Source organism: Berghia stephanieae, chromosome 4 (assembly GCF_034508935.2).
Source record: "Berghia stephanieae isolate SIO BIC M18660-M18661 chromosome 4, UCSD_Bste_1.3, whole genome shotgun sequence".
Taxonomy (NCBI): domain Eukaryota; kingdom Metazoa; phylum Mollusca; class Gastropoda; order Nudibranchia; family Aeolidiidae; genus Berghia; species Berghia stephanieae.
In genome coordinates, this window is record NC_088363.1 from 82,977,862 (window position 1) to 82,991,884 (window position 14,023).

The following is a 14,023-nucleotide window of genomic DNA, read 5'->3' on the forward strand; positions in this document are numbered from 1 at the left end:
CAAGATGGATGCCTTTTTAAACTACATCTAGAATCTTTTCAATATCTAATTTTCTTCCTTTTTACTGGCGCTGATATTATGACCTAAATGTGTAACAAGCGCCGTAAAACCCTTAAAAACAAAAAGACAAAAACAAACCGTTACAGTGGTTCGTGATTGTTTTAACTTTTCAATTCCAGAGCTGGTAATATAATGAATAAACTGAGCATTTTCCTTGACAGTATAAATTATTTTTTGATGGGAGGAATAGAAGAGGTGGCAAAGATTTGGACCGTAGACTTTGAAGGCCCAAGTTCTCTGGCTCTTAGAGTGCAATGAGGTCATTTATTTGTGACCTATCTTGTCAATGTAGTATCATGTCGGGATGAGCATTATACAAGAATTGGATTCAATTCTAATCAATGAGAATAGTGAAATGTAAATAGTTTCAATTTAAGAAATTGTATACAACCTACCAATACAATCATTTATTTTATATCACATTTTAGAAAATAATTCTGTCCTTAAATTCAACCATAATGGTTTTATTTTTCTCAAAATGATACAGGAGAAAGACGGTTGGTCAAACGTTGTTATTTGAATCAGAATATATTGATCTTGTTTTTCAATTCTTGCAACATACAAACCTGTTGTTGTCGCACCTGACCCCACGGCGACTGTGTACAACAAAGGCACTATGACTATGAGCAGCATTGCTGTAGAACACATTTTACAATATGTATGGATTTGTCACTTTGAGTTGTTCCTGGAAGAATAAAGTTAGAAAAAAATGTTGGATTATTGTGCAGTGTAGATTGATGTGTTAATGCGGTAAACCGACTGTTTGATTTACTTATATTATAAGCCTTTCTTGTACGGATCCAGAAGTTAAGCCACGACGCAAAAATGCTTTTCTATGCACCTGTGGAGGATTTTTTACAATAACTAATACTGTTTTAAAAAATCATTATTCTATTCCAGAGTATCCATATAGTATTTTCCGATCAATAACTAGCATTCCAAAATCAAATGCCTTATAAGAGGTTCATGAAACATAAATAGTAGGGGAAATTAGGTTGAATCGTGCAGATTTGAGTAGAAAGTATGAAAATAAATAGTAAAGTATGAAAAATCCTATAATAAATGCTATAGAGCCACCTTGAGAAACCTAGCAGAATTAGCACGAATACAAGCTTTTTAAAATTGGACAATTTTTAAATGAACGAGTAAATTTTTTTTCAATGTTTAATGTTAAAATATCAAAACATTTTTACGTCATTCTTTAATTCCAGTTGGCTACTACTTTTAGAAATGATACGAGTTGGAGCCGCATTTTATATATCAGTGAATGGAAGAATTTACTAGAGACCCATTCGTACTGGAGTATATTTTCAGGTGCTAAGTTAATTTCTGTAAAGCACCTGAACAAACCAAATTACCTACATTTTAGCTAAGAAGAGAACTGTGCATAAGAGGCACTCATTCCAGACCTGTTACAGAAATATTTTAAACTTAGATATCAAGATAAGGTTTATAAATTCACATCTTTACCACTAATATTTTGTGATGCTCCGTGCGTTTCCGCTAAATTATTAACTTTAACATGCCCTCTCTTCCCTCCCTTGTACGTGTTTCCGTACTTGTATAAAGTCACCCAAAATGTTGGGGTTTATGGAATTCTAATCAAACATCATCCCCACCTTACATGCGAGTCTTCATTTAATTTAGTAAAGTCTTAGGATTTATGAATATATATATAAAATTGCTGTAAAGTGCTATAATCATATTAATGAAAGTTCTCCTACCTATATATCAGATTTGATAAATGTTTACACTCCCTCGCGCTCTTTAAGATCCAACTCTCAATCACGATTATGTGTTCCTAAAAGAAGGATCTAAGACATATGCTAATCGTTCATTTATTCATGCTGATCCCGCTGTCTGGAATTCTTTACCATTCAGTGTTAGGAGCGAGGCTGTGGATTCCGAGTCATTTTTAAAAAAGAAATTAAAATTTCATCTTATGAGAAGCTCGCTAGATTAAATAAAACATCCTTGTTGCATCAGAATTCTCATGACATAATATTATAATCACCCTTCATCTGGCATTATTGTTAAATGTCGTGATATGATTTTTATTCAATAATTCATGTAAACAGATATTTTTCGTCTCTGTAAATTTTATGCACGTTTTAGTGAATGTGTGTGTGTTTGTGAGTGCGTGTGTGTGTGTGTGTATGTGTGTGTGCGTGTGTGTGCGCGCGCGCTTGTATAAATGGGTGTGTGTACAAACATGTTTATAATGATATTTTACAATTTTGTGCACCTAGAACTGTTTTGTCAACGGGATTGGGCGCTAACCAAGGAATTTACCCAATGGAAACCTTACGGTGCTCTTATTGGCTAACCAACCAGCGGCCTCGATGAGAAAAATATCCGCCATTGAGACATGGGCTGGGAATCGCGTTACTATAGTAAACAAGCGCTGATCGGCCGTTCATGAAATCTAAGAAAATAACTTTCTGCTCGCTCGTTTGACTCAGAATTATTCAAAACGATGTCTCTAAAATGATATAAATGTGACTTCTTAAGGTTTTCTTCACGGTCAAAACCACACAACATTCTATTAATGATTACGTCCTAGGCAATAAGGTCAGACGATGATGTGGTGGTGGTGATGATTGTAGTTGTAGTAGTAGTGGTAGTGATGATTATGTCGTGGTGGTTGTAGTTGTAGTAGTAGTGGTAATGGTAATGATATGGTGGTGGGGGTGGTTGTAGTAGTAGTGGTCGTGATGCGGCTATGTGGTCTAGTAGTATGACACTCGCTTTCGGATCGGAAGGTCCTGGGTTCGAGCCTCGCGCTCGGCGCATAGTTGAGTCTTAGGAAAAGACTCTTTACTCACATTCTCTCACCGTACTCAGGTTTAGAATGAGTACCTGGCCGTTAACAGAGTTGTCTTTGTTCGAACAAATGTAATATCGCCTAACAGGCGTCATGTCCCGTCCTACATGTTAAATGTTGACCAGGGACCCCTTGTAAAGCGCTTTGAGCACATTTAGTAGATATTGCACTATATAAAGCTCAATTAAAAAAAAAAATTCAATGATGATATGGTGGTGGTGGTTGCAGTAGTAGTGGTAGTGATGATAATGTGGTGGTGGTTGTAGTTGTAGTAGTAGTAGTGATAGTGATGATGATGTGGTGGTGGTTGTAGTAGTTGTGGTAGTGATGATGATGATGTGGTGGTGGTTGTAGTAGTAGTTGTAATGGTGATGATATGGTGGTGGTGGTGGTTGCAGTAGTAGTGGTAGTGATGACGATGTGGTTGTGGTGGTTGTAGTAGTAGTGGTAATGGTAATGATATGGTGGTGGTGGTTGTAGTAGTAGTGGTCGTGATAACGATGTGGTTGTGGTGGTTTTAGTAGTAGTACTGGTAGTGATGATGATGTGCTGGAGGTGGTGCAGTAGTGGTAGTGATAATGATGTGGTGCTAGTGGTTGTGGTAGTAGTGGTAGTGATGATATTGTGGTGGTGGTTGTAGTAGTTGAGGTAGTGATGATGATGTGGTGGTGGTTGTAGTAGTAGTGGTAATGGTAATGATATGGTGGTGGTGGTTGCAGTAGTAGTGGTAGTGATGACGATGTGGTTGTGGTGGTTGTAGTAGTAGTGGTAGTGATGATGGCGTGCTGGTGGTGGTGTAGTAGTAGTGGTAGTGATAATGATGTGGTACTGGTGGTTGTAGTAGTAGTGTTAGTGATGATATTGTGGTGGTGGTTGTAGTAGTAGAGGTACTGATGATGATGTGATGGCGGTTGTTGCAGTTGTAGTGGTCGTGATGATGATGGGGTGGTGGTGGTTGTAATAGTGGTGGTAGTGATATTGTAGTAGTAGTGATGATGATGGAGTGGTGGTCGTTGTAGTGGTGATGATGATGTGGTGGTGGTGTAGTGGTACTGATAATGATGCAGTGGTGGTGGTTGTAGTAATTGCGGTAGTGATGAAGTGGTAATGGTGGTTGTAGTAGTAGTGACAGTGATGATGTGGTGGTTGGAAAACACATTATAGGTTATTATAATACATGATTACACACATTCATTTTTTGACAGCTTCATTGTGCCATAGATATACGCAACAGTTCTGAATAATTTTATTGTGGATTTTGATATTGTTTGTTGTTTTTCTTAGGTCGTTATGTTGACATAGAGACCGAATGAATGGTAATGCTTACATTCCCAGCCCAAGATATAATGGCGCTGAATGCTTTCATTGGTGGACACTTTTTAGGCTTCGTACGTATTCTCATTCGTTTAATTCTATGGCGCTAACCTTTCTTTAAAAAATAAAGCCTTATGGAGAACATTGTGCCATTTGAGTCAATTAAAAAAAAATATACGGCGCATAACTCTACTGAAAGATTTGAAGATTAGAAATGTAGTTTTACGGATAGATAAACAGATAACTTGATTTCGTTTTATAATTTAAAGTCAGTTTGAAAGTTCGTTGAGTCAGATATCATAAAAAAATGTACCGACGAGACTAACACTCTCAAAAACAACCACTCTCGACACTGTAAAAAGTTGTCAGTTTGGCGTTTTTACTCAAATCGTTGGATTCGAAATAATGTATTTACTAAATTACTTTAAGGATTTCAGATCGACACTAAGTTTTCAACAGTTTTCATTGATTTATGACATCAAATATTATTATTGCCCCTTTGATGCTTTCAATGTGATGGTTTCGGGTGGATAATACCTCGTTTTAACTTATGGCTACACCCTCAACTCTATCTGTCCAGTATAAACATCAAGTACAAAAATTCCTGAGCGAGGTGCTCCTCGATTGGCTTTTTTCAGCAAATCGTGACATTTAAAATGATATTATTCACTTGATCACATTAAGGTATTCGGATTTACAGAAATTTTAAACAAGTTTCACCGATTAATAACATCAACTAATATAACTGCTAATATTACTGTCGTTTTTATGCCATCGATGTGATAATTATTGCCCTGGGAAATATTTCGTTAAGCATTATTGGCAAACTGTCAATTGTATCTGCCCGAACAAACTAAAACTAGACATATTATGATGGAGAACTTGATACAGTTCGCGTCAGTTTCAGATTTTCATTTGACCTCAGGATTAAAGTGGTCAAAACACCCATTTTCTTTCATGTAAGTATAGATCAGTGTATATTACTTAGTTTTGAATTATGGGCAAACTCTCAATTTTACCAATCAACAATCAAAACATGATTACCAGAGTACTGTACTGTAAGGTAAGTTCTCGATCCCAGGATCGTACTCTGCTCACGTCTGCTAATAAATAGGGGTGCCTAAATGAGTCAATAAAATGGAGGTTAAGATAAAGGAAGTAAACCTGTCTCATGAATGAACAACACAAAATATACGACGTTTCGGCAATTGGCCTTTTTCAAGTAAGCACAGAATACATATATATTTTTATATTAGATTGTCATAATTATATAGGCGAACATTTGTATATGTGTGTATGTGTGTGTGTGTGTGTGTGTGTGTGTGTGTGTTTGTGCAATGGACGATATATATATATATATATATATATATATATATATATTGAGAGAGAGAGAGAGAGAGAGAGAGAGAGAGAGAGAGAGAGAGGAGAGGGAGAGAGAGAGGAGAGAGAGAGAGAGAGGAATGAGATGACGTAATGAATGATATCAAAACTTTATATATATATATATATATATATAGCTCAAGAATAAGGTTGGGCGGGGGGTGGGGGAGGGGGGGGGGGTATTGAAGAATACTAGACAGCAATAGTATTATTAGTGGTCCCCTACCACCGCTGTTAAGATATTGGAGAGAAAAAAAAGATAGAGAGAGAGAGATAGAAAGAGAGAGAGAGAGAAAGAGAGAGAGAGAGAGAGAGAGAGAGAGAGAGAGAGAGAGAGAGAGAGAGAGAGAGAGAGAGAGGGTATGAAAGTGGGAGAACGGTAGTGGAAGGATGCGTTTCAAAGTTATATTTAAAATAGAGTAGAGTGATAAATTAAATTTTAAAAAAAATAAAATATATAATATATACTATATATATAATAATTATAAAACAGAAAACAAACTATGTTATTTAAAATAAATAAAGAAAGAAAACTTAGCTTGAAATTCCTCATCGAAGCATTTTATTGAAATTCGTGTAAATAATCTTGTCGTCAAAATCCTTTCTTAAAAAATATAGCATTGTGGAGAACATTGTGCTTATTTGAGTCCATAAAAAAATGATACGGCGCACAACTCTACTGAAAGATTTGAAAATTAGAAATGTATTTTTTACAGATAGATAAACAGATAACTTGACTTCCTTTATAATTTAAAGTCAGTTTGAAAGTTCGTTGAGTCACATAGATATCATAAAATACGTACCGACGACACTAACATCTCAAAGTCAACTAATTTCGTCACTGTAAAAAGTTGTCAGTTTGCGTCATCTATTTATGACATCAAGTACGAGTATTATTATTACTTCCGTTGTGTTTGTGGCGGATTGTGTGTTATTTTTGTGGGATCGAGTCCAACCGATAGCTCAATGGTCTGGATTCGAACTAGTTTGCGCGCTATGGCTCTCGTTACCAGCTGCGCCACTCAACCTATACCACAAACGGCTCAGGTTTAATCTAGGGGAGATCAAGAATTGCCTTAGGGTCCCTTATAACTTAATTGTATTAATAACAAGTGAGTCGAGACAATAGTAACGCCCAATGCAATAATAACAATTCTATACATAAAGTTTAATTAGATTGTTACAGGAAAAGATAGAAAGAATAAGTACGAGTATTTATTTAATATCAGGAAGAATAGCTCTAATTGAGTGGATCTAGTTTATTATTTATTTATCTATTGTTTTATTAATCGATTCATTTATGATTGATTGATTAAGTTAGTTTCTAATCATTTGTTTCCTTGGAAAATACATTTGAAAATGGTATAAGCCCGTTTGGCTTATCTTTATCCCGCCGGCTTGCTAGACTGATGCAAATGTATCAGCTAGTTCCAGGGTTGGCGCCTGCTTGCAGAGTTTTCTGGACTTCACAACAGTGTGTTGTAGGTAGCGACTGACATCAGGGGTTTACACTTATTCACGGACTGGGATGCAGGGATTCGGCACGACTGGGTGCTCCAAGGACACGGAAAAGGACCTTCAATTAAGAGTTAAAACAACAAGGTCTTAGAGCCAATCGAGTTTGTCTTTCGCCACCGAATCGTCCTTGAGCGACAAATCATAATAGCCTTTATTTGCCGACAAAGGCAAGGAGATGCAGTAACTCCATGATAATGGTAGTTTGTATATGTTTTAAACATCAACTGACAGTCGAGCTATCTTACATGATGAGAATTTAACAGGGTTGTGTCCCTGGTATTTCTTTATTTATTTTTATTAATTATAATTGAGGTTATGATGTGTGGCCGCGATTGGCGGTAGGGTACAGACATTCAAGCAATATACATATTGAATATAAATGAAATAATAGCATAGATCATCAACAAATGTTAACTATAGTACAAGATACATATAGATATAGTTTTGTACAGGTATTCCAACTTACGAACCTCCATGGAATAGCACAATTAAAATATATACACAAACTAATTGGAGACACCGAGGATGTACAAAGAAGAAAACAGCTATCAAACGCCGCTCTCAGTAAACTCACCAATGTATGGATTAGAGGTGACAAAATAAAGAGAAAAACCAAACTGAAACTGTACCGTGCTCTTGTAAAACTGGTACTTCTGTATAACTGCGGCACCTGGGCGTTGACAAAATCCGAAGAAGAACATCTGGATGCCTTCCATCGCACACAGCTAAGAAGGGTACTGGACATCAAATACCCAAAAAAGATCTCAAATGAATCACTCTATAAGATCACAACAGAAAGACCAATCTCCCTTGACATTTTACAACAACGATGGCAACTTTTCGGTCACATACTACGCAGGGACAAAAACATACCAGCTAACCAAGCCATGTCGGGATACTTCCAAAAACACGGGAACCTTTTCAGAGGAAGGCCGATCACAACACTCCCTGTGATCCTAAACAAAAACCTCACAACACTTGGACAAAGCATTAGTCTCATAACGGCAGGGGGCCTTGAAAATCTGAGAACCCTAGCAGAGGACCGGCTTTTTTGGAGACACCTCACACAGGAAATACTGTAAACAGCCAAGGCGACCCGATCTTTCGGTCGAGACGCGAAAGGCATCTAATTCATTCATTCATTCACACAAACTATAATATTAATAATAGATTAAATTGAATTCACAGTAATATCCCGTTCCACTTTGAATGTTAACCAATAATTCATTTTACCTCCAGCCGAGGGATGACAAACTTTTACAAGTTTGAAATTGGAGAGAAAGCTCTTCTTTCTTGGGATTCTTAGCGTGTGTGTGATTAAATTCAGAGATGAATTTGATTTTGTGAAATGAAAGAGCGCGTCTGAATTATGGGAATAGCCAACCATAAGAATGTTCCTGTTTTAGATAGCCAATGATATTCATATGCTTTGATTAATACGGAGTAACGGATAATTACCGGAGAGATAGACCTTAATTGTAATTTTAGCTACTCTTGAACGAGACAAGACCTCAGGGCATATGCACGTTGGAGTCTTGTTTGGAAAAGGTAATTAGCAGGAGGTATGGATACAATGGGCAGACAATTTGAACAGGTAAATAAGCCTTAAGCTGAAAGTGAGTGTTCCGTTATACAATGGAAAGGTTCCCCACCTAACGACCAAAATTTCCGTTAGAAAGATTTAGAGCTTTATTGGAGAAAGGACTGTCCATGTTTTGAGTATTTAAACTAAGAGGTGTTAATCTGCCTTGTCTCGTTCACTGGGTTTGAAGTGGTTTTGAATGAGACACTGACGAATGATAAAGGAACACGCAGTGAAAGAAAATCGTTCGTCACATTCTCCCCCTCTTGAAAAATCTCCTTGTGAGATTAAAATTAAGTCTAGTTTAAAATCATCTGAAAATTGTGGACAAGAGGACGGTACTGGAAGTATGGTTATGCTGTTGTGACGTCATCGGATACCGGATGAACGAATGTCGGGTCATTGAGGTCAGGTTATAACAAAGTAGAGGTCATTCCTATTTTGCTTGCGGCAGTCCTCGGAATGAAAGGTTTGTTGGGGTCATGTAAGCGCAGCACGGGTTGTGACGTCAGAGTCCTTTTTATAGCGCAGAAATCGTCCTCGCAGTGTGAAGCGTTCCTGGTTTGTCCAACATTTTTAAGTTCAGGAGTTATTGTTCCTCTCTGATTTCGTTGCTTGGCAACATTATGATTCCGTTTCTTGGCCTCATTTTGATCCAGATTGTGTGAAACATTTTTGCTGTGTTTCCTGGTATCGTTCTGACTCCAATTCAGTGAAACTTTGTGAGTCCATTTCCATGTATCATCTTTATTCCATTGCTTGAGATCATTTTTATTCCGACTCTTTGTGCGTGAATAAAGTCTCATGATGTTTGCGCCCATGTATTGAACGGGAGTGTTTACAGTCCTAATCGACCCTAAGTGTGGTATCGATATAATTATTTATTGATGTACAATACCCATCCTCGGTCACTACCCATCCTCGGGTACTTACTCAGTTCTGCCCAGCATCTAAATAAAAGGTTACTTCCTGTTAACCGTTAAATACAAAGATGATGTCTTGATTCTTTTATTTCTTAATTATAATACATCTAAGATCAGATGTTACAATGGCGACGAGGTAAAAGGTAAAAAAAACCCCACTACTTCAAAGGCCAGTTAATCAATTTCAATAAATTAAATATTAATATATTAAAAACAACTGCACAATGCAGAAGCCAGACGTTTTCAGTGAGGCTGCAGAATCCTTTAGAAATTATAAGGAAAGGCTCGATGCTTACATCGTAGCAAATGGCGTATCAATTGCGAAGAAGTCTGCCCTACTCCTTTCATCTATAGGACCTAAGACCTATCAGACCCTGCGCTCTCTGTGTGCACCTGACCTTCCCTCAACGAAGCCGTATGAAGTATTGTGTGAGACTTTACTTCACCATTGTTCACCAGTACCATTGGAAATAATGGAGAGATACAAGTTGCATAAACGTGATCAACAGTCGACTGAGTCAATATCACAATACATTGCTAGTATGAAGAGTCTGTCGGAGCATTGTAACTTCAATGACAATCTTTCAATAGCCCTTCGTGACAGGTTTGTCTGTGGTCTAAAAGACCAGACTATCCAGAAACGCTTGTTGCAGGAGAAGAACTTGACATTCGAGACTGCCACTAATTTAGCTTTTGCAATGAATTACATGGCAGTGTAACGTCTGAATCCCTTCATTCTCTCAAGACTCAAAATCGCTTTTCTAAGCCGAAGCTATCTCCCTGCCTCTCATGCGGAAAATCCAACCACAAACACTCAGAATGCTTCTTTAGGGATGCTGCTTGCAAAAAGTGTGGCAAGTCAGGCCACATACAATCTGTATGCAAAAGTAAACCAAATGAAAATTCGTTCAAGAAAGGTCCACAACACCATAAACCAGGACGGACCAAAACTACATCCAAGGTACACTCGATTGAAGAAGATGAATTCGGCCTCGAAATTTATCACATTACAGATGGGGCATCAAAATTCCAGTACAGTATTTACGTTGATGACGTCGAAATAAAGATGGAAATAGATACTGGGTCAGCACTCTCGATCATGACAATGTCCGAGTATTAAAGCATTTCAAACGTCAGCCTAAACTCCAGCCAACTGGTATCATATTGAAAACATACACCGGTGAGGCAATAGTGCCACTTGGATTTGTAAATGTAAAGGTATCTAACCCCAATTCAAATACACATGAGATACTACGTCTCTTTATTGTCCCCAAGGGAAGCAACCCCATTTTAGGAAGAGAGTGGCTAGCAAAAATTAGACTTGATTGGAAAGACATAAAGTCATTGACACCTTACAACGCAAGAAATAAGAAGTGAATTTCCAGAACTCTTCAGTCAGGGAATAGGTACAGTCAAGGGCATAACCGCAACCCTCAACCTCAATGAAACGGCCAATCCTAAATTCTTAAAATCAAGGACAGTTCCATATGCACTAAAAACCAAAATAGAACAGGAAATGAACAACTTAGAAAAACAAGGAATTCTAACAAAAATAACTTATAGTGAATGGGCCACTCCAATTGTCCCAGTTCTGAAGAAGAATGGAGATATCCGCATTTGTGGTGATTTCAAAGTCACTATCAATCCAGTACTAAATGCAGAACAGTACACTCTCCCACGTTTGGAAGATATGCTCGCCAATATCGAGCATGGTGAAAAAATTTCAAAAATCGATATACGCCAAGCCTATCACCAATTACAGTTGGATGAAACATCAAGACACATTACCACCATCAATACGCACACGGGTTTATATAATAATAATAATAATCTTTATTGTCCAAATTAAGGGCAATTCATGTGAGGTAAACGATGCTCAGTTTGGTTCATGGTATGAACATCAACACATTTACAAATACAGACACAGCCATACACGAACATACACGCTTGCACATTGTTTCTACACATGTATACAAAAGAAATGAGCGTACATACATACACATATACATACATACATACATACAAGATATTAAGTGAGTAGAAAAGTGCCAGAAGACAATAGAGAATAAAAAAATTTTTCGCGGCGGTGGTGGGGTTTGAACCTGCGACTTTATTGGTACGACAACTCCGCCTGGCAGGTGAGAGCGTGGCTCTACCGTGTGAGCTATCCACGAACACAAAATATTCGTTTCAAACCCAAAGTCATTTCTAGATCCCTCTCTCACCCACTTCTTGAGATCGCCGATTCGTTCACCACCATCGCGAAGTAATTTTGACCAGCAGTTAAGCTTAATAGCCAATATTCTCATCACAAACATATAACATAGAAACGATTGAGAAATTGAGTATGCTCCGGTGTATGGGGTGAATTTTTAATTCAGAAAAGTGAGTGGAGCAGGCACTTATGTTGGTAACAACAAGATATGAAGTGAGTAGAAAAGTGCCAGAAGACAATAGAGAATAAAAAATTTTTTCGCGGCGGTGGTGGGGTTTGAACCTGCGACCTTATTGGTACGACAACTCCGCCTGGCAGGTGAGAGCGTGGCTCTACCGTGTGAGCTATCCACGAACACAAAATATTCGTTTCAAACCCAAAGTCATTTCTAGATCCCTCTCTCACCCACTTCTTGAGATCGCCGATTCGTTCACCACCATCGCGAAGTAATTTTGACCAGCAGTTAAGCTTAATAGCCAATATTCTCATCACAAACATATAACATAGAAACGATTGAGAAAAAAATTTTTTTTATTCTCTATTGTCTTCTGGCACTTTTCTACTCACTTCATATCTTGTTGTTACCAACATAAGTGCCTGCTCCACTCACTTTTCTGAATTAAAAATTCACCCCATACACCGGAGCATACTCAATGTCTCAATCGTTTCTATGTTATATGTTTGTGATGAGAATATTGGCTATTAAGCTTAACTGCTGGTCAAAATTACTTCGCGATGGTGGTGAACGAATCGGCGATCTCAAGAAGTGGGTGAGAGAGGGATCTAGAAATGACTTTGGGTTTGAAACGAATATTTTGTGTTCGTGGATAGCTCACACGGTAGAGCCACGCTCTCACCTGCCAGGCGGAGTTGTCGTACCAATAAGGTCGCAGGTTCAAACCCCACCACCGCCGCGAAAAAAAATTTTATTCTCTATTGTCTTCTGGCACTTTTCTACTCACTTCATATCTTGTTGTTACCAACATAAGTGCCTGCTCCACTCACTTTTCTGAATTTAAAATTCACCCCATACACCGGAGCATACTCAATGTCTCAATCGTTTCTATGTTATATGTTTGTGATGAGAATATTGGCTATTAAGCTTAACTGCTGGTCAAAATTACTTCGCGATGGTGGTGAACGAATCGGCGATCTCAAGAAGTGGGTGAGAGAGGGATCTAGAAATGACTTTGGGTTTGAAACGAATATTTTGTGTTCGTGGATAGCTCACACGGTAGAGCCACGCTCTCACCTGCCAGGCGGAGTTGTCGTACCAATAAGGTCGCAGGTTCAAACCCCACCACCGCCGCGAAAAAATTTTTTATTCTCTATTGTCTTCTGGCACTTTTCTACTCACTTCATATCTTGTTGTTACCAACATAAGTGCCTGCTCCACTCACTTTTCTGAATTTAAAATTCACCCCATACACCGGAGCATACTCAATGTCTCAATCGTTTCTATGTTATATGTTTGTGATGAGAATATTGGCTATTAAGCTTAACTGCTGGTCAAAATTACTTCGCGATGGTGGTGAACGAATCGGCGATCTCAAGAAGTGGGTGAGAGAGGGATCTAGAAATGACTTTGGGTTTGAAACGAATATTTTGTGTTCGTGGATAGCTCACACGGTAGAGCCACGCTCTCACCTGCCAGGCGGAGTTGTCGTACCAATAAGGTCGCAGGTTCAAACCCCACCACCGCCGCGAAAAAATTTTTTATTCTCTATTGTCTTCTGGCATTTTTCTACTCACTTCATATCTTGTTGTTACCAACATAAGTGCCTGCTCCACTCACTTTTCTGAATTAAAAACATACATACATACATACATACATACATACATACATACATACATACATACATACATACATACATACATACATACATACATACATACATACATACATACATACATACATACATACATACATACATACATACATGCAGACATACATACAAACCAGCATACCATCGTATATGCATGCCTACATACATACATACATACATACATACATACATACATACATACATACATACATACATACATACATACATACATACATACATACATACATACATACATACATATATACATACACACATACACACACACAGATAGAACTATACGATATATTTGCTGGGACAGCAGATAACCATATTATAAATATAGTGTCTTATATTAAGAAGAAGATGGCAATGATTGTGATG

General features: G+C 37.9%; 1 protein-coding gene across 1 annotated transcript; it reads left to right on the plus strand.

Annotated features, from left to right (window-relative positions):
• The first annotated feature begins 9,825 nt into the window (after positions 1–9,825).
• LOC144971867 (uncharacterized) lies at positions 9,826–10,320 on the plus strand. Its single transcript, XM_078912942.1, has one exon. It carries the CDS (start codon positions 9,826–9,828, stop codon positions 10,318–10,320), a length of 495 nt encoding a protein of 164 aa, XP_078769068.1.
• Positions 10,321–14,023: the final 3,703 nt, after the last annotated feature.

Excerpts from the sequence above, each read along its gene's own strand:
- LOC144971867 (XM_078912942.1), top strand. The coding sequence starts at position 9,826 with ATGCAGAAGCCAGACGTTTTCAGTGAGGCTGCAGAATCCTTTAGAAAT.